The 22,544-nt window shown below is 41.1% G+C and overlaps 1 protein-coding gene across 2 annotated transcripts in view; it reads right to left on the bottom strand.

Moving 5' to 3' along the window:
* TPH2 (tryptophan hydroxylase 2) overlaps window positions 1-22,544 on the bottom strand; it is a 127,583-nt gene that overhangs the window by 5,795 nt on the left and 99,244 nt on the right. For both annotated transcript variants that reach the window (XM_070052640.1, XM_002711336.5), the window contains one exon: window positions 5,361-5,456. In XM_070052640.1, coding sequence (XP_069908741.1) covers window positions 5,361-5,456 — 96 coding nt within the window. The remainder of the gene's footprint in view (window positions 1-5,360; window positions 5,457-22,544) is intronic.

Here is a 22,544-nt window from a genome sequence, read left to right as displayed (position 1 = left end):
GACGGAAGAGCTGATCTCTCCTCTGTGTGTGTGTGTGTGTGTGTGTGTTTCCTCTGTAACTCTGCCTTTCAAATAAATAAATAAATCTTTACAAAATTAAATGCATGCAAAGTGCTTGGTATGAGTTCTCAGTATACCTAGATATCATCTCTAATTCAGTCTAGAGATGCTTCTTGGTATGCATATGCATTTGGCCGTATCTTCCCCCTATTGTCCAGTCCCTCTCCCTCAGGAGCCTGGAACCCAGACAAAAGGAGTCATGGATATGAGGCTTCCAGCTCTTGGACTACAGTAGTGGTGCAATGGTGGTGACTGCCTTAGGTTAATGAGTTTAAAATTTTCCTCCCTTCCAGACACCTCTCTTTGCAATGACATAGTTATCTCAACTATTCTTGATGTAAACCCTGTGATCTTCACTCTCTATATTAGGACTGGTTGAAGTTGGAAAAAAAAAAAAAAAAACCCTCAAGTGTGAAGTCAGGTTTCTGAGTACTTTGGGCCCTAGATGCTAAATAAGAATTGGCAGACACTCCCACATTCACACCACAATCATGTCTTCCCATGTCTGAATAATGCTGAATAATGACCAATATATAGCTCTATATATATACACATGCATTATCTCTGTGTCTCTGAATTAGTTTTTGAACCTCCAATGCTTATCCTGCTAAGCACAATGTGGCTTCCATAGCCCTATTGCCAAATTGAGCAATGATTTATCACACTGTTTTAAAATCAGCAATGCTAAAGTTTTAATGAATAAGCAGAGAAGTGAAGAAACAACCTCCCTGCTCAAACTATCTCTTTGTAAAGGTAAAAGCCAGCATCCAGCTTCCAATTCACCAGCTTTGGCTCTGGTACTACTAAGAGTGCTGTTTCCATGTAAAGAAGGTGGCAGGGACTGGGGCGAGAGGGTGGGAAGTGGGGAAGGCAAGAAGGGCCTCTGGTCAAGGTTAAGGTGCAGGACCTCAAACTGCGCTAGTGACGTACCAGCTAAGGCCAGAGAGCATGCAGGCCCTCTTCTTTACAACCTAGAAGTACTTTGGGCCACTCCCAAGAGTTGCTGCAAGTGGCAGGAAAGACAAATGACTCCAAAAAAGTATCAAGTTGTTCTGAGATTGCTTATTAATAGCTATATAAAAGGCAATGCAATAAATTCATCATGCAAGGGCATTCTAAAACTAAAGACCAAAAATGATAATTAAAATTTTTTAAACCATAAGCTTTGTCCAAACCTGAAAAGCAAAATAAATGTACAAAAGTACTTCACTGTAATTAAAGATGTTTGTTTTGGTGCAAAATATTTTTGAAATCATATATATTAGAAGTCTTCAAAATGTTCATGGAAAATGCATATTATGAAAAAATGATGCATGGGCATGAACATTTTTGCATTAAAATAAATTTATCTTTTAATTCCATTTTCCATAAACTTTCTGATGTATTCTTGCATTTATAGTTAATATTCCAGCAATAACCAGAGAACAGGTGCTATGGTCATTTAAATTTTTTTTAATCTAATGTCTGATCTTAAAGAAATAAAGACCTACATCTTATCTTTACTCATGAAAAATAAATATAGACTGCCTTTTGTTTTTAGATGGATTAGCATTTTAAGACTCATCCAATTCAGTGATTAACAATCATTTCCTTGCCATCTAATGTGAAGAAATTTCATCCTTGCTTCTCCATGAGAGATGGGTTCAAAAAGATCCATCTCCATCACTTTCTTAGAATTTCCCTACTGGACTTCATGGTCCTTAAAATCTTGGACCACTAACTAATACACAGAGTACAAAAAAATATAAACACCTATGAGTAAAATTGACATTTTGAGATTTGAGTATTGTTTATAGTCCTTGTCTATACTCTTGAGGAGCAATGGTTTTTTTCTACTTACTACTTGTTGAATTCTTTAGTAGATTGTTAAGCTTGTGATTATAAAGTAAATTGAATATATGTCATTGTAAAATTACAAGAAAAATAAGGAAGGGAGGAGGGTGAGATCAAGGAAGGGAGGGTAGGGTGGAAAGTGTCATGATGCTCTTAAAACTGTATATATGAAATACATGAAATTTATTTCCATTACATAAATACAAAATTTTTTCAAAATCTTGGCCAATCAATTTTGTGTTTGTTGGATAGTAAGTGAACAAGTAAACAAATAATAAATGAAAAAAAAAACTATAGGTATATAGTTAGATCAACTCTAGGATAGATTAAAAAAAAAAGAATGTGAAAGGAAAGATACATACTAGATTGTGGGTAAGCAGCAATCAGGTATCCAATTTTAAACCTTTTATACTGTGTGTATGCCAGAGAGAGAGAGAGACTATCTAATCTGCCAGTTCACTTTCAAATGCCTGCAATGGTCAGAGCCTGGCTGAGTAGATTCCATAAGCCAGGATCTTAATCCAAGTTTCCCAAATGTGTGGCAGGAACCCATTACTTGAGCCATCAGTTCTGCCTCCCCAGATCTGCATTAGCAGGAGCTGCACTCAGGAGCTGCAGCCTAATATTGAACTCTGATGTGTGCCAGAGAAGTCCCAACTGGTGTCATAACCAGAGTTAAATAGCAACCCCACCAGCCTGTTTTTAAAGGTGACTTAGCTCATTATTAACTACTCTCCAAACTTATGGGGCAAACAGAAAAGCTCCCTAAAACTCACTTTTAGAATTCCTGAAGATCCCTACAGAATAGATTATTAAAGAGAGAGAGAGAGAGAGAGAGAACTCTTTGATTGAGGGAAAAAAAGAAATAGTCTTTATGATAATCAGATTTGTTAGCTTTTGTAAGCTTGTCCATATATTTGTTTCTATCTTCAAACATAAAAATAAGCATTGTCAAAAAAGAAAGAGAGGAAACTTAAAGTTATCACCCACACAAGAGAACTATCCCTTGGAAGTACTTGGTCAACTCTGAAGAGGAACATGCATGCCTCAGGAAAATTTAGCCTCCTACAATACCAATATTAGAATATGTCATCTTCAAAAGGAGGAGGTGAGTTACTATCACAAAAAATAGTAAAATTTCCAACAATATAGCTGGGACCTCCCTTTGGGTTGCAGTTGCACTGCAGGAAATATTTTACAGCAAAAAGTAACTGCATTCAAATCTGTAAGTATGTTGACACAGGGGTTAATAATAATGCTATTAACAATGCAATCCCTAAATGGGTCCAGGACCACCTTTTATTCATTCAACTAAGTCAGACAGAAGTATTCAGAAGAGCTGTGAGAGGGTTTGAGGGTCTTACAGGAGTCAGGCAGGAAGCAGGGCAGGTGAGGGTACTAAAGAAAGAATCTCAGTTATGTATTCTCTGTGAACAATCAGAGGCTATTTCCTATAGAAAGAATTTCCGAAGTGTAAAAATGGTCCAAAGTAGCAATCTTAGGGATGTTGGAGTGTTGAAACCTGAGAATGGAAGAATGCTAATGGCTGGAGGTGATGGACCAGAACAAGAAGATGCATGGCGGACAATGCCCTTTGGTGTACATATTTCTGGCTGATTTCCTTTTCCAGACGATTCTGTCTGCACCAATAGGAACAAACCAACAGATTCACCCGAATGCTGCCTACCCATGGCTCATTAACCAGAGCAGAAGACCCTGTCGAAAGTTCAGGCCATGAGAAAAATTTGTGTTTTTTTGTCTCTTGTGTGATTTATAAACTATCTGAGAAGAATGTAAATAGACAACATGCTACTGCTGTAGACTTAGCCCCCCAAATGATTTTTTGGCTAAGAACTTAGCAAAAACTAACTCATTACATCAAGGTTTTGTTATGTTGAACATTATCCTCTATTCTAGCAATGCTGAGTCTATGTAGTTCCCTCAATGGGCCAGGCTTTGGCTAGAATCCAGGTGGTACACATACTACTAGGATGACTGATTTGTGTGTCCCACCCTTTTCTTATTCACTCTTCCCATCCCTCAATAATCAATTTGGACAGGAGGTCCCTCATCAGGAAGCCTTCTCAGGCACGTTCTGGTGTGTGCCAGACACATTTGTCACACTTTTTATATTATCTGATTGTTTATCTCTTGCACTAGCAAGATAGTAGGGATCCCAGACATCATTGCCTACTGGCTGAGCCTCAAATTGTAAAGCCTAGACTGCCCAAGTCCAACGCTTGCTAGTTGTGTGATACTAGGGAAGTTCCACAATGTCTTTATGCCTTATCCATGATAATAACATCACATTCCTTACTGAGCTGTTGAGATAATAGTAAGTTAATATGTACAAAGCACCCAAAATACTAAAGCCTATTTAAGTCTTTGTTAAGTTACTTTCTTCGTCACTGTAATTATCTGTGTTTTTATCCTCAGTATGTGGGAAATAGTAAACATTCAACCAAATTTTTAGGGAATGAATAATGAATGGAATGAGAGGACTCAGTAAAATGAGAGGCTCCAACAAAATTACAATTAGATTACATATTTCAATAATACAAAGAACCAAAAGGTTCTAATAACCGTATATTTCTTAAGTATATTATGTATTTTTCAAGTGTATTCTAAATCAATGCTCAAAATAAAAACTCTAGGATAGTCAATAATCCTGAACTTAGTCTAAACAACCAAAGAAAAATTAAGTTATTTGCAGTACCACTTTCACATTGGACTGTATGTCACATTGTATATTGTGTATCACATTATATATCACATTGCATTCTAACGTCATAAAAACTTGCTATGTACCACTGGTATAAACAGCAATTCTTAAACAACCAGAATATTAAAATTATCAGAATTCCCCAGCTCTTGACTTTAATAAATGATCATTAAATAATATTTTATGGTAAAAATAGCATTATCTAAGCATCAGTACATGTATTGAATAGCTCTCTGACAATGTACTTAGCTTGGTTTTTTCAAACTGCATATGTCCACAAATATTTTTATGCACATTAGTTTTGAAGAAACTAAAATAATCTCAAAAACCTCTCAGCATGTAGATTCTGGGGACTCTATGAAAGCCATGGAGATAACAGAAATTGGAGGAGCCAAACCACTCTCACAAGTAAATTTCAATGGGTAGGATCCCTCCTAGCTAAATACACACTTTCTAGCACTATACTGAAGAAATCTATTTGTTACCCAACACTTGGGCATACATTTCTCATTCCTGTTGATCTGTGCACATGGCCACTCATCCATTTGAGTCACACTACAAACTCAGAAAGGCATGACCCATTTTCAGAGGTGCTAAGAGTTAGGTCAGAACCCATAACTGAGGTGCCAAACTCTATTAAATATTTATGGGGTATCTGTGAGTAGAAATGCTCAAACCAATCGATATTTTCCATGACCTTGAACAAGTTTGCTTGGGAAGGATGTTTTCATTCACAGTTTCATACCTTTAACTCTCCAATGGAGGAAAGTAGTCCTGCTCCATATGCTCGCAGCTGTCCTTCTTGCTTGCAAAGACCAAACTCGATTGTAAAGAAATAGCACTAAAAAAAAAAAAAAAAAAAAAAAAGACACACATTCAATGGACTAGTCAACAAGATCTTTGATAGAATAAAATAGTACCCAAAATAAACAGTGCATTGTGCATAATTTCTTCAACATGATCAATTTAAATACTTCAGAAATAAAGAACATTTGTTGAAACCTATTCTCCTGATTAATACTTCTCTCCTAGGTTTGAAGTATATTTAAAAAGTATTAGCATCTAAGAGTCTTGTGCTCCTTGAATTTAGAAACCCTAGGGATCAGATCATGATCCCTACAATAACTTTAAAAATAAAAAATACGTTTTATAAATACATGATTATACCACTAGTAAGTCATAAGAACATGCTACCATATTTACTAAATTATAGTTCAATGATGTAAGTTCATGTAAATGTGAAAAAAAAACCTTAGAATCCAGCAATCTCAAACTTATTTTTGTTTATCCAGTCAGCAAACTTTGATTGATTATGTACTAGGTATCAATGCTTGTGAAAAATATTATGAAAAAGAAAGGAGGGGCCAGCACTGTGGTGTTGCGGGTAAAACCACCACCTACAGTGCTGGCATCCCATATGGGCACTGGTTCAAGACCCAGATGCTCCACTTCCGATCCAGCTCTCTGCTGTGGCCTAGGAAAACAGTAGAAAATGGCCCAAGTCCTTGGGCCCCTGCACCCATGTGGGAGACCCGGAAGAGGCTCTAGGCTCCTGGCTTTGGATTGGTGCAGCTCAGGTTGTTGCAGCCAACTGGGGAGTGAACCAGCAGAAGGAAGACCTCTCTCTCTCTCTGCCTCTCCTTCTCTCTCTGTGTAACTCTGCCTTTCAAATAAAATAAATAAATCTTAAAAAAAAAAGGAGACCACAAAAACAAGTAAATACCTGAACAAACTATTAAAACCATAATTTAAGGATTTTCTAGCAAAATCTTAACTTTATATCTACATATGTATATGTACACGCATGTGTGAGTTTACATGAGAGTACTTCCGAAAGTCCATGAAGGGTTGGGCATTACGGTGTAGCAAATTAGGTCACTGCTTGAAATGTCCACATCCCATACTGGAATACCAATTTATGTCCTGGCTTCTCTGCACTTCAGATCCAGCTCCCTGTTAGTGCATCCGGCAGACAGCAGCAGATGGCCCAGGTACTTTGATTCCTACCACCCATGTGGGAGACCTGGATGGAGTTCCTGACTCCTGGCCTCACCCTGCTGGTTGTGGGCATTTGATGAGTAAATCAGTGGATGGAAGATTTTTCTCTATTTATCCCTCCCCTTCTCTCTGGCACTCTGCCCTTCAAATAATTTTTTTAAGCCATGGAAAACAGAATTAAAAGATAAGCTTATTCTGATGTAAAAGTTTGAAATCTTTGCATAGGAAGAGTCTTTAAAAGTTCATAGAAAATGTGGCCAGTGCTGCAGCTCAATAGGCTAATCCTCCGCCTTGCGGCGCCGGCACACCGGGTTCTAGTCCTGGTCAGGGTGCCGGATTCCTTCCCAGTTGCCCCTCTTCCAGGCCAGCTCTCTGCTGTGGCCAGGGAGTGCAGTGGAGGATGGCCCAAGTGCTTGGCCCTGTACCCCATGGGAGACCAGGAGAAGTACCTGGCTCCTGCCATCTGATCAGTGTGCCAGCTGTGGCAGCCATTGGAGGGTGAACCAATGGCAAAAAAGAAGACTTTTCTGTCTCTCTCTCTCACTGTCCACTCTGCCTGTCAAAAAAAAAAAAAAAGTTCATAGAAAATGCATATTATAAAAACACTATGCATGGATTTCAAAATTTTTGTACAAAAATTGACATTTTTAGAATTCAAAAAATATATTTGAGAGGCAGAGACAGACACACACACATAGAAAGAGATAAATGAGAGAGCTTCCATCACTCCTTAAATTCTTTTTTTTTTTTTTTTTTTTGGAGGTAGGAGGTAAGAACTTTATTTGTTGTTCTTTCCCCAGCCCCAACCACAGGAATGGCAGGTCACTCCTTAAATTCTTTCAAGGGCTGGGGTGGGGGATGGGGCAGCTGAAGCCTAAGACCAGGAACTCAGTCCAGGTCTCCCACATGACTGAAAGGAATCCACCTACTTAAGCCATCACCACTGTCTGCAGTAGCTGTGCTCAGAGGCTGGAGCTGGGACTCAAACCCAATCACTTGAGTATGAGACTCAGGCATCTTAACTGCTAGGTCAAATGCCCACCTCCAACTTATCTTTAAATTACATTTTGCATAAACTTTTTGAAGCTTCTCATAGATGTGTATGTTGTGTATGTGTTATATAAACAACCATATCATTAGCCTGAGTTTTATCAACATCAACTACCATAGCTTCCCCAGGATATTAAAATCCACAATTGCCCCTGTTGGGCTTAAGAAATCAACCTAGACAGAGAAATCTGCATGATCAAAAAAACTCACTATACTGTTGAGAGGGGCTGAAATCACTCTATTTTTGCTCTGAGAGAAAAGTGAGAAGCTGACAATGAACAGTAAAAAATGGCATTGAATTAACACTGTCCTGCATTAGTGATAATAGAGCACTGAGGTGTGGAGAAAAGATTTAAACACTCCTGAAAAGGGACAGAAAATAATTATTTCTAGCCCATGGCAGTTTGCTCTATTTTTACTTGGAGGTTAAGCTGGCCTTTGGTTTAGGGTTAGGTTTGTATTTTTGTTAACGTCCATCATCCGATGGCCTGCACCTGGCTAACATCAAAGAACTGGTCATTTCTAGGTCACAGAGCTTAACCTGCAAAAGCAGCATTTCCTTTCTGGGTTCCTCTCCTGAAGAGATTGACGTCTCAGCTCTTCCTTCTCCTGTCTCCAGGCACAGAACCCAGCAGCAAACCCCCTTAATCTGTCCCAATTTTTCTTTCTTTTCCATCACACCACCTTTGACACAGTCTGAATGTACGTAGTAATGTACTGCTTATCATCTGTACCCTCCACTGGAATATAAACTCCATGAGATCAGCACCTCTGTCTGTTCACTGAGAACAGCACCCTCAGCACTGCTGACATTTTGGGCCGCACAATTCTTTGTTGGGGGAGGTTGTTCTGTGCCTTGAAGGGTGTCAAGCAGCATCCCTGCCCTCTGCCCGGTAGGAGTCTATAGCATCCTCCATCCCAGTTGTAACAACCGAAGAGGTCTCCAGACATTGTCGAATGTTTCCAGTGGGACAATATCACCTCTGGTGAGAACAACTGAACTAGACAAGTGTCTGAGACAGTATACAGCTCAATAATTAAAAAACAAATGGTGAATGAATGAATGAATGGTCTCTAAGTTAGGTTTGTGAATGAGACAGCATGACTCAGAGGAGAAAAAAAATGAATGAGGTAGCTTCGGTTATAGTCTGGACCTTGCTCATAATTACCTATGTGACTAAGACTTCTCTGGGTTTTGGTTTTCCTTCCTAGGACATCCATGCATTCATTCATCCACCTATGCTACAAATACTTCTTGAGCATCAATTGCATGCCAGAGCCTGTTCCAGATGCTAACGGTATGCAGTGAACAAGACAACAAAATTCTGATCCCATGTTACCAGGATTAGATGAACAACAACATCAAAAACCAATAAAGGTAAGTTCAGATGGAACCTGTTCCATAGATAATAAAACCATGTAATGTGATATGTCAGATGCTAGTTTAGATGAAGTACTTAGGGAAGGCCTTCCTAAAGCAGAGAAATTTCATTAAGAAATGAAAAGGGCAGTTGCACAAAGATCTATGGGAGACAGCTTTCTTAGTAGACTAAATAGCAAATGCAAAGGCCCTGATGCAGGGATAGAGTTGAATTTCCACAGGCAAAGGGAAGTGATTGGAGGCTTTAAGGTAGGAAATAGACATTTCTGCTTTAGCTTTCAAAAGATCATAGATCGGAGTTCCCAGGTTCAAGTCCAGTCTCCTCCCAAATCCAGCTTCCTGCTAACATACACTCTGACAGGCAGCAAGGGATGGCTTAAGAAATTGGGTACCTGCTATTTATGTGGGAGACCTGCAGTGAGTTTCCAGCTCCTGGGCATTTGAGGAGCAAACCAGTGGATAGGAGGGCTCTCTGTCCATCTGTCTTCCTCTTTGTCTGTTTTTCTCTCTGCTTCTCAAATTTTAAAAACAATCATGATGGTTCTGTGCAAAGACTAGAATTCAGAGGAACAAAAGTGGAAGCAGAGACCCAGGTAGAAGGAAGTGGCAGCAAAGAGGTATGAGTGATAGGTGAGGCCGGCGCCAGGGCTCAATACCTTTCTCTCTGTCTCTCTCTCTCTCTCTCTAACTCTGCCTGTCCAAAAAAAAAAAAAAAAAAAAAAAAAAAGAAAGAAAAGAAAAAAGAAAAAGGAGTGATAGGTGAAGAGGGCTAACACTTGACCCAGCAAAGTCAGGGGGTTGGGGAAAGTCGGCGACACAGAGGCCTCAAAAGAAGAACCAAGATAAGAGATGTGAATATGTGTTGAAAATTTAAAACACAGCTCTCAAGTCTATCACCCAAAAAGTTTTGCACGATCTTGGCACAATGGAGTGATCGTGTAGTCATGGAGCAAAAGGCTCAGAAGAAGCCCAGAAGTTCAGCCCTCCTGTTTTCCCAAAGGAAAACTCGGATTTAGGAAGAGGAAGTGATACTCAAGACCAGCCTAGATGGTGACATTTAAGAGATCTAGAGTTAAGTATTTCAAAGAGTCTGACATCAATATCTGTCATATTTTAAAGTTTTCAGACATTCCCCCCTAAAATGGATGCATTTAGAAGCAAATAATGGGGAAATGAAAATCGAAAACAGAGGAAACTAGAAACTCATGGCATTCTTAGTGTGACTTTGGCTGATTTCCCCAATTTATATTGCACTTAAAGCACAGGACATGAAATCCTTGGAGACATCATGTTGAATATAGAAAAGTTTGTGCAAAAAAAAAAAAAAAAGTACTGTCGTATTCAAAAGCATCCAAAATACCCAGATGGAGCCAGGTACAGGAGCATTTAGGTCAGCTATTAAGTAGATTTTTATGTTTCCTTACTATGTCAATACAGATATAATGCATGGTCACTATTATGATCCAAATGCACACAGACTAAGAGAGCTTTGGAAGCTTTTTAGAAGCCATGCGCATGGTCTTCATGTGGATTTAGCATTCTACCCTATTTAAAGGCAGGAATTAAGAGGTATACACCAATTTAACTAAAGATTCAAAGCTAAATCTCTTAGCAATGTGTCTGTAGTTAATGTGCTTCTAAAATTGGGACAAAGAACCAGGAAAGAGCCACAGTGTGTCTCCAGGCCCCTTTGCCCAGAATGCTCTCTGGCCCCACACCTCATCTGGGAGTCCTTCCAGAAACTCTGACCTTACCCAGCTCCATCTGCTCACTCCCTACCTGCCTTCCCCTTTGGTTCCCTGCTGTCATCAACCACAGACAGGTCCTGGATGCTGCTCGGTAGCCTGCTCTGCTCATACAATTAGACCTTTTGCTTTGAGACAGTTTTCTATTTGCAGCTCTGTGTGTGACTAACTGATAACAAGAAGCAGTAAATTGCATCTGAACTTTGGGTGTTAGTAAAATTTGCATTACGGACTTGCTCAGGATAATTTTTGTCCGTTGTTAATACTGGTGAAGGCCTCATGATGTATAGGGCCTGATAAATAATTGGAGATAGCTAGTTTCTCCTGTCTGTGATTGTAAAGGCAGTGACTGCTTAGGGTTGAGCTGGGTGACCTCTGCAAGACCCTTCAGAATCTAAGTTTAACTCATTGCCTCTTCAGACTTTAGGAAAACAATTCATTTCCTCCGAGAACTCTCCAGATGTGGAGCTTTAATATATTCTCTAGAGGTTTACCAAACAAATATTCTACCGATTATCAGAAAAAAGGAAGGAAAAACAAAAAACCCTGACCTTTGTAAAAAACACCTGCAGATTCTTGGCCACTAATGTCTTTTAAACAGAAGTGAATTGAAGGGTACCATTTATCAAAGCTGACACTCATGCATGCCAAATTTTACATACCACTAATAATACATAATTATTTATAAATATTTTATTTGAATATAATTACATATAACCATTAACTAAAAGCCAAAACAGAAATGATAGGCTAGACCTCTCCCGTGGAAGAAAAACAGAGTCATTTAAATACATACAGTCATTAAGCAGAAGAAATCTGAGTGACAACCTGAAATCCAAACACAGCCTTGGAACAGCTAGACAACAGGAGCTGGCTTAAGAAAATCAAATAGGTCGCCCAATGCTGCCATCTTCAGATCACTGCTGGTAGTACACTATCTCACAACGGGTTTGCTCTTTCCAAATGGGCAGTGAGAAAAGCTTTAAGGCAGCCAAGTCCACAGAGGGAATCATGCCAACAAAATACACAGCAGTCCCATGCAGTGACTCACAAAAGCACCACATGCAGCACTCTTTCTGTTAGGTACCTGAAGCTCTTGCTAAGCTCATGTACTCCATTTAAAGAGACATCTGACTTTGCCAAGGAACCCTCTATAGGGAAATGATTTACTGTTCCATGGATAGGCCTTTTTTCCTTCCACTCCTCACAGCCCTTGCTCTTCTTTGTACTATTTTCATGATCTCTTCTTTTTACTCTACATTCATAAATTAAAGTGGTACCTTTAATTCAAGAAAGAAATCCAAGAATTCTCCTTCTTTTACTTTCCCAAGGTTTAAGCACATCATTTAATAACTATCTGAATGAGTGATATATATTTTTTATCCCCTTCCCTAAGAACTTGATCTTGTATATTGGTATCATGTATTTTAAAGTATTCACATACATCATTTCGTGCCTAGAATTACATTATCCACCTATCCAGTACACAGGCAAAAAGATAAAACAGAAAAAGAAAAAGTTAGCAAAGAAAGCTTGAAAGAGACCTGCCTGAGATGTGCTAAACATAACAAAAAGTTAAGTGCTAAATTCACTGTGTTTCTAAGAGAATCCCCAGGCTCTCACTCAGATCCCACTTATCATTGTCTTGTATAAGTTCTAACGAAGCTTCATTAGGTAGCTTTCAAACTCATGCCCTAACATAAGAGGAGAACAAGAAAAAAAAAATACATAAAAAGCAGACCCAAGAAATCCAAAAACACAGAAATATAATACTGATGCTAAGGTTTACCATAACTGTAAGTGCATCCTGACTTGAAGATATCCCCAAAGAACAGAATCCACTGTGACAGTAAGGCATCAAGACAACACAAAGAAGGCTTCCTGGTTTAACAAAGGGTTCTCACATATGTTATTTACTACATGCTTGTGAAATAGCGCAGTTATTATTTCCACACTATATTCGGGAAAATTGAGACCCAGAGTTCAGATGATGTGCTCAAGATTCACCATTCATGGCTGGTAGGCCTAGGAATCAACTGTAAGTTTTCCCGCTTCAAATATAGCAGCCTTTCCTCATCAGCAACTGCACTTATAGATGCATGGTTTCTATTTGCCAGTCACACAGCCAGAGTAGTTGTCATTGCCAAACACTAAAACTCTTTCCAAATGGGTTTCAATAAAGACCTGTGTTATGGCACAGCAGGTTAAGCATTGCCCTGTGATCCTAGCATTCCCATATGGATGCTTGTTAAAGTCCTGGCTGTTCCACATCTAATTCAGCTCCATGCTGATGTGCCTGGGAGGTCAGTGGAGGATGGCCCAAGTACTTGGACCCTTGCCACCTATGTGGGAGACCCAGATGGAGTTCCCGGATTCTGGTTTTGGCCCAGCCCAGACCCTACCACTGTGGCCACTTGGGGAATGAACCAGTGGATAGAAGATTTCCTCCTCTGTCTCTCCACCTTTCTGTTACACTACCTTTCAAGTAACTAAAATAAATCTCAAAAAAGAAAGAATGGATGCCAATAGAGATTACCAACATTCCCCAAGTCATTGTTAATGACTATCCCAATGCCTTGTTTCAAAGAGCAATAGTTCCTAAGTGGACGGTTTTGTAGCACTGGGTTTCAAGAACAAGCATAAAGGGGATTTTCATGCTTCATTATTCTGCCCTAGGCGAGTCCTATGTAAAATAAGAGCATAAAAAAATGTTAGACACTCAGAACTAAGAGACATTAGGGCCAGTCTAGTGCTCCAGGACCCAACAGTGTGGCCCTCAGCAGTGCTGGCACTACAGCCACATTTTCAATGCTTCTGCAGCAAAAGGGAGCCATCACTCACATGTTCACAGATTGGGAAGGCCGTCATCACATAGACTGCAAGTGGCACAGATCCAAATGCTTTGTGGAAATAGAACTACCCCTACATTCCTAGTCTCACACTTTACCAAATACTCTCCTTGAGTTGCTAAATCAAAACTACCATATCCCTTCAGCGAGTCTCAACCCACATCTTTAAAGTTTATATTTATTAAATTCTGTTTCACTAAGCTCTTGAGCTTGGCCTCTATGTACAAGAAACATGCAGTGTGGGTAAGGAGGGAAGACAAATAAAAAGAGTATCATAACCCTTGCTTTTTACCGTCCCACAAATCTCTCCCTCTGCCTTGAAATTGTTTGCTTATCTGTTTGGGGACAGGAAGAATTTGAAACTTGGATTGGGAGGATGCAGGGGACCTAACGTGGGCTGCAGGGAGAGAAGTTCCACAGCTCCTGTCTAGGACGTTAAGACCTAAAGTGTAAGTGAGAGAAGGTCTAAGGGATGCTCATCACAGGAAGAAAGAGGTGACTCTAGTTACAGAAGGGACCAGATCACAGGTTCCACCCTAAACTTGTAGACACGGCCCCTTTTGTCAATGAGTCACTTCACTCCAAGACAGACGCAAACAAGCAAAGAAAAAGAGAAAGGCTGCGGGCAGGTATTCTGACCTCATGGTTAAGGCACTCTTGGGATGCCCACATCTCATATTGGAGTGCCTGGGTTAGAGTCCCACATCCTCCAGTGACAGTTTTCTGCTAATATGCTTCCTGGGAGGCAACAGATGATGTCCCTAGCACTTGGGTTGTTGTCACCCACATGGGAGACCTGGATAGAGTTCCAAGTTCCTGGTATCAGCCTGACCCAGTCCCAGATGCTGAGGGCATTTGGAAAGTGAACCAGCAGATGGGTGCTTGCTCACTCGCTCTCTCTCTCTCTCTCTCTCTCTTTCTCCCTCTGTCTCTTCCTCTGTCTCTCAAACACATACATATAAATAAAGACAAGGTTGAGATTTGAATAACGTCTTGTCAGCTAGAACACAATGACCCTGAATTGTGAAAACAGCTTAGATTGTCTTAGGTTAAAAACAGCCATCAAATGAATGAAAATGGAGAATCCTATGCGTCGAGGAAACATTATAGCAAACCTTGTGGAAAATTGATCATCAAATATAAGATGAACATCCTTGAAGGCGGGGTGGGGAGGGGTTGGTGGGAAGAAAGGGCGTCAGCAGAAAACAACATTTACTGAAGAAGACGTCGACACAGGCGATTTTCAGCGGAAGTGCTTCAGTTCAGAATGTTTCTGTGCCTGTCTTTTTTTTTTTTTTTTTTTTTTTGACAGGCAGAGTGGACAGTGAGAGAGAGAGACAGACAGAGAGAAAGGTCTTCCTTCCATTGGTTCAACCCCCCAATTGGCCGCTACAGCCGGCGCACTGCGCAGATCCGAAGCCAGGAACCAGGTACTCCTCTGCAGGAATTATCAAATCAGTTTTCACTTAAAAGTTTAGAAAGAGATCCATTCCTTGGCCTCATCTGTGCTCTCTTCTTTTTCTTTTCTCATTACTTAAGAGACAGGGCAGGGCCAGCACTGCAGGCAGTGCCGGCATCCCATATGAGCACTGGTTCAAGTACCGGCTGCTCCACTTCTGATCCAGCTCTCTGCTATGGCCTGGGAAAGCAGCAGAAGATGCCTCAAGTCCTTGGGTCCCTGCACTCACATGGGAGACCCAGAAGAAGCTCCTGGCTTCTGGCTTCTGATTGGCTCAGCTCCAGCCATTGTGGCCAATTGGGGAGTGAACCAGCTGACGGAATCTCTCTCTCTCTGCCTCTCTGTAACTCTGCCTTTCAAATAAATAAAATCTTAAAAAAAGACAACACAGGGACACAGGGAGAGACATAAAGAGAAGCAGATATCTCTCCTCCACTGGTTCACCTGGCAAAATGCCCACAACAGCCAGGCCTGGGCAAGTCTTCAGACTGGCTTCAGCCAAGAGCCAGGAACTCAGTCCAAGTCTCCCGCATGGGCAGCAGGGACCCAATCACTTGAGCCATTGTGCACGTGTATATTAGTAAGAAGCTCAAACTGGGAGCCGGAGCCAGAAGCACTCCAATTGGAGAATCGAGCATCTTAATCAGCAGGAAATGCCACCCAATGCTCTCTTCCACCGCAGTCAATAGTCCTCCAAGTCAGTGAAGAAGGAAGAAGCTGGCCGCCTTCTACAGCCAAGCCCTGGACCCCAGGCTCTCAGGCACATGCGCAGAGGTTTACCAACAGGTAGCTCCCAAGTGAGTCTCAGCTGCTCGCAGTTAAGTGGCTGCTGGCCTCCTTCATCACAAGCAGCTACTCTGAAAACTCATTAATTCTGACATCTGGATCCTCATCAGAAAATGTCAGGGGGGAAGTTTTCCAATGTGCTGTTTCTAAAGGTTGTAGCCAACTGGAGCCTAGCCAGGACAATGCTAACTGTGCCTGGTCAGGGGATGGAGGGGTTTGTGACAGATCCAAGCACTGAAGTGCCTCGCGGTGCAGACTGCGCAGAATAAGCAGCTATGAGAAATTTCTACTGGCATCACCGCCCAGACCTTCATTTAGCAGACAATGACCCACGCCATCAGACAGATGCTGTTTTCTCCTGGAGATGAATCTGTGAGATGCCCATCCACCCAATTCTATTTCCCACAAAATTCCATGGTTCTTTAGGAAGGCTGTTATGAACAGAAATAGGCTTCTTTTATGCCTTCTAGACCTGCAAGTATTTGGAGTTTCACAAATCCAAAGCTAGTTTTATATTCAACAGTCTTATTCCCTGGACCCTGATGCAGTGCATGAGCCTCACTGCAACATCTCCATGACAAAGCAATGCACAGAGCGAGGCTCTCTTTCAAAGCAATCCTGTGCTTTTCCAAACGACCCTTTGCTGGACTTAGTATATAACCAGCCATTCCTTGACATAGCTACAGTTCACTGTGAGAACACACACACACACACACACACACATCATTTTGAGAGTAGGCCCATGGATCAGCATCCCATTTAGATATGTGCTTAATCTACTTTGCACAGAAGACCTACTTAAGCAAATGCTATAGGTTTGGAAGTACCTAAGAACTGACTTTTATAACCTAAGCAATTCTGAGCTACTTGAAGGAGAAGAAAACTGATGAGCACATTCTCAGCCATTCATCCTTTGGCATGCTATAAAATGTTCTGCCTCAAATCACACATTCTCCCCAGATGTGGTGATTTTAAAGGTCAGCTCTCCAATGCTAGGATGAAAAATGAGGTTTTTACTGACTCCCAAGTTCACTGGGGGTAGTCACCACTGCATTTAGAGGGTCCTTTTATTTTTATTCCTGCATTACTGAATGCAACACCCTCCGAGACATTAGGGCTAAAAAGCTTGCACTTTCTCACCTATTTCTTTCCAGGAAAGATCAGGAATCCTGGAAGATGATTATATGTCTGAGAATGGACGAGAAAGGTTTGTTTAGTTGGGAGAGCCATTCTTACCGCTCTGTTGCACTGAGCAGTCTTCTATTTTAAGTTTGTATTAATGAAGTCATGTTTCTTTTCTAGTCACTAAGCATCACCATTACTATCATCATCTCTCACACTCAGAATTGACGCCAACCATCTATATGTGTAAATGGGGCTGAAAAGATAGACCTGTGGACCAGGGTCCCCGTCACAATGAGGGGCTGCAGGTAATTGAACCTCTAGATAGCATTTCGGCTCAGCTGAGCTCCCCTACCTCTAATGATAATCACTGCCAGTTATCGAAGCCCGCACTCCACACAGTGTGAAGCACTTTACATCACACAACAGCCCTGTGAGGCAGGCACTGTGAAGGTAATATAATATGGCAGTTTCAGTACATTGGCTTTGGAGTGAGAGATCAAGGTTCAAATGTAGGCTCTGCCACTTACTTAACCTTGGGAAAATTATTGAACCATTCTGAGCCTTTGGTTCCTTGTCTGTGACATGGAGAAAATAAAATAAATTAATGATTATCATTTATTGAATTCTTACTGCATACCAGTACTAAATTCCCCATTTTACAGATGGAGAAATAGACTTAGGTTGAGTAACTTCTTCAAGCTTAGAGGCAATAGAGCTCTATGGGAACCAGATGTGCCCGAGCCTCAATATTGTCCATATTGTTTGCAGTGTACCAAACTGCCCTCCTTCTGTTTCCAGGGTGACTGGACACTACAGGATCCTATAACTGATGTTTACATCACGTCCTTGAAGGTTGAGTCTGGTGTGTGCCAGGAAAGAGGGGTGTGTCTAGCTTGCCTGCAGCCATCCCTTCAGAGCTTGCCCTAGGACCAGTGCCTTCATTTCATTTGTGACACCTGGATCAACTAAATGACTAAGCACAGGCCCATCAGGAGCCAGAGAGGAGCACACACCATAAACTAGTCATAAAAGGAAGAGAGCTTCACCGTGTGAAACAGCACTGCAATTAGCATCAATCCAGAGGGATGTGACTATGATAAATGAAGCTAGGTTAGAAATATAATATACTGTGTTTATATGAAAAAGCCATATTACAAAGCACAAAGTTAAGTACTGTAGAGTATTACTTTAAACTACAGCAATCTACTTATATTTGATTTAGATGCATTATGTGAGAGGCACAAAATGAATTTGGGATGGTAAGAATTCATGTAACCAGAAAGAATGGCATGACTTGGAATAGTTCTGCTGGCTCATGACAAGCTATTTTGCCAAACTGACTCTGACTGTCCCTACCAGGAGAGCTGGTGTTTATCACAGTCTAGAACAACAACCCCCCTATTCTCTTTCCCTTCCCTCACAGGGGTTCAGGAAGTCTGGTCCACAGGCTGTATAATGCCTGGGAAATCATTTGGTCTGGCCCTGTCAAGGCAAGTGAAGGCAGAACTCAAAATTCAATAAATCTATAGCAGGCTAATCTTAAAGTTCATAATTTTGTATGGCCCATAAATGATGTTATAAATATCCAATGACCTTGGCAGAAAAAATGTTCCTCACCCTGCAGCTAATCAGTCAAGCCCTCTAATCAGCAGAGAAAGGGTGGGCAGGTGACTGCTGATAAAATTCTACTTCCCGAAGACCTTCTTCTCAGATCTAGAAAAAATGATGCTGAAATTTATATGGAGACACAGGAGACCTCAATTAGCTAAAGCAATCTTGTACAACAAAAACAAAGCTGGAGGCATCACAATACCAGATTTCAGGACATACTACAGGGCAGTTGTTATCAAAACAGCATGGTACTGGTACAGAAACAGATGGATAGACCAATGGAACAGAATTGAAACACCAGAAATCAATCCAAACATCTAGAGCCAACTCATATTTGATCAAGGATCCAAAACCAATCCCTGGAGTAAGGACAGTCTATTCAATAAATGGTGCTGGGAAAATTGGATTTCCACGTGCAGAATCATGAAGCAAGACCCCTACCTTTCACCTTACACAAAAATCCACTCAACATGGATTAAAGACTTAAATCTACAACCTGACACCATCAAATTATTAGAGAGCACTGGAAAAGCCCTGCAAGATATAGGTACCGGCAATGACTTCTTGGAAAACACCCCAGAACCACAGGCAGTCAAAGCCAAAATTGACATTTGGGATTGCATCAAATTGAGAAGTTTCTGTACTGCAAAAGAAACAGACAGGAAAGTGAAGAGACAACCGACAGAATGGGAAAATATATTTGCAAACTATGCAACTGATAAAGGGTTGGTCACCAGAATCTACAAAGAAATCAAGAAACTCCACAACATCAAAACAAACAACCCACTTAAGAGATGGGCCAAGGACCTCAATAGACATTTTTCAAAAGAGGAAATCCAAATGGCCAACAGACACATGAAAAAATGTTCAAGATCACTAGCAATCAGGGAAATGCAAATCAAAACCACAATGAGGTTCCACCTCACCCCAGTTAGAATGGCTCACATTCAGAAATCTACCAACAATAGATGCTGGTGAGGATGTGGGGAAAAAGGGACACTAACCCACTGTTGGTGGGAATGCAAACTGGTTAAGCCACTATGGAAGTCAGTCTGGAGATTCCTCAGAAACCTGAATATAACCCTACGATTCAACCCAGCCATCCCACTCCTTGGAATTTACCCAAAGGAAATGAAATTGGCAAACAAAAAAGCAGTCTGCACATTAATGTTTATTGCAGCTCAATTCACAATAGCTAAGACCTGGAACCAACCCAAATGCCCATCAACAGTAGACTGCATAAAGAAATTATGGGACATGTACTCTATAGAATACTATACAGCAGTCAAAAACAACAAAACCCAGTCATTTGCAACAAGATGGAGGAATTTGGAAAACATCATGCTGAGTGAATTAAGCCAGTCCCAAAGGGACAAATATCATATGTTCTCCCTGATTGGTGACAACTAACTGAGCACCAAAGGGGAAACTTATTGAAGTGAAATGGACACTATGAGAAACAGTGACTTGATCAGCTCTTGTCCTGACGGTTGATGTACAATGTAATACTTTATCCGTTTTAGTATTTTTTTTTGTTGTTCTAGTACCATTGGTTGAACTCTGTAATTAACACACAATTATTCTTAGGTGTTTAAATTTTAACTGAAAAGTGATCCCTGTTAGGAATTTGGAAAACATTATGTTGAGTGAAATCAGCCAATCCCAAAGGGACAAATACCACTTGTTCTCCTTGATAGGTGACAACTAACTGAGCACCAAAAAGGAAACCTGTTAAAGTGAAATGAACACTATGAGAAACGGTGACTTGATCAGCCCTCACCCTGACTGTTGATGAGCAGCTTAATATGTTATCCCTCTTAGTATTTTTTTTGTTTGTTCTACTTAATACTTTTGGTTGAATACTGTAATCAATACACAATTCTTCTTAAGTGCTGAAACTTAACTGAAAAGTGATCGCTGTTAAATATGAGTGGGAATAAGAGAGGGAAGAGATGTGCAATTCGGGACATGCCCAAGCTGACTTACCTCAAACAGTAGAGTTAGAAACATACCAGGGGATTCGAATTCAATCCCATCGAGGTGGCATGTACCAATGCCATTTCACTAGTCCCAGTGATCAATTTCTGTTCACAATTGATCATAATGATAGGACTAAGAGTCAAAGGGATTACATAAACAAGACTAGTGTCTGCAAATACTAGCTGATAGAATAAAACAGGGAGAGAATGATCCAACATGGGAAGCGGGATACACAGCAGACCCATAGAATGGCAAATGTCCTAACAGCACTCTGGCCTCATAATCAGCCGTTAAGGCATTTGGATCTGGCTGAAATTCCCATGAGAGTATTTCAGGCATGGAAAGCCAAAACACTCTGGGGGGAAAAAAAACCTAAATGAAAGATCTCCACTAGTGAGATCCCAGTGGAAAGAATGGGTCATCAAAGTAGGAGGTACCTTTCTCTGAAGGGAGGAGAGAACTTCCACTTTGACCATGGCCTTGTCTAAAAATGATCAGAGTCAGTGAACTCAGGGGGCTTCCATAGCCTTGGCAGCTCATGACAAGAACCTAGGGTGATTACTGAGGCCATAAACAAGAGTGTCAATTTGTTAAGTCAACAACAGGAGTCACTGTGCACTTACTCCTCATGTAGGATCTTTGTCCTTAGTGTGCTGTACATTGAGATTTAATGCTATAACTAGTACTCAAACAGTATTTTACACTTTATGTTTCTGTGTGGGAGCAAACTGTTGAAATCTTTACTTAATGTATGCTAAACTGATCTTCTGTATATAAAGAGAATCAAAAATGAATCGATGTGAATGGAAGGGGAGAGGGAGTGGGAAAGGGGAGGGTTGCGGGTGGGAGGGGCGTTATGGGGGGGAAGCCATTGTAATCCATATTCTGTACTTTGGAAATTTATATTCATTAAATAAAAGTTTAAAAAAAAATTCTACTTCCCAAATGAGTATCATGAACTCCACCAAATGGGACAAGAACAAGTCAACTCTGGCCAGTCATTCCCTGGTACAAAGGCAATTTGATTCCAAGGTGTCGCTCCCCCTCTTCGTGGAAGAACGACACAGGACCCTGCGTTGTTCTTTCGTCTGCTCGGCCCTCCCCGGGTTTGCTGCTGGTTCTTCCCGGGTTGGCTACCGACCCTTCCACCTCCGTGGAAGGGCGGTTCCCCCTGCCACATTCCCCACTTCCGCGGGGGAGCGGCACACCGCCGGCCGGCTCTCTCGGGGGCTGCTCAGGTGTTCCTCAGGTGTTCCCCTTATATGTTCCTGGTGCATGTTGTCTCTCTCCTCCTTTATAGTCCTCTTCCACCAATCCCAACTCTGCTATCCACACGCCGAGTACGCTGCCCTTTTCCAATAAGGAGCAGGATCAGCTCCTGGAGGTCATCACTCAAGTTGGCAAGAGGCAGCTGCGTAGAAGCTGTTTTCTCCTCTCCCAGCACCATATTGTGGGAGAGCAGATGCATAGAATAAGTCTTAATTCCAGTAACTTAGTCTAGTCCGGGTTGCTCCCCACACAAGGGAGGCTGGTCCTTTTAAGAGGATCTAGGAATCTGGACATACATGTGATATATCCTGATATATAAATATAGGCATTTTTAAAAATTTAATCAATACGCAGGTGTGTATGTGTTTGAATGTGTGCATACTCATATACTTATCTGGATGTAGCGTATGCACCACAGACATTACCTAGACCAGCAGATACTGACCTGTCATCCCTTTAGAGAACAGCACTATTTGAAGAGTCTGAATTGTGTTTCTGTGACAACACATTACCTCTCAAACACACCAGGCACCTGCCTTTTCTGCCCTGATGGTCACACCTTCCTTGAGACCTGCAATGTTTACGATGTGGTTTGGTACACTGGGCCAAAACTCAGAAAATCTAACAGGTCAATTCCTGCCATTATTTTGCTGTGTGGTTTTGAGAAAGTCACTCT

This window comes from Oryctolagus cuniculus, chromosome 11 (assembly GCF_964237555.1).
Source record: "Oryctolagus cuniculus chromosome 11, mOryCun1.1, whole genome shotgun sequence".
Taxonomy (NCBI): domain Eukaryota; kingdom Metazoa; phylum Chordata; class Mammalia; order Lagomorpha; family Leporidae; genus Oryctolagus; species Oryctolagus cuniculus.
Note: the sequence above shows the minus strand (reverse complement) of the source record. Positions and strands in the feature narration are given on the sequence as shown.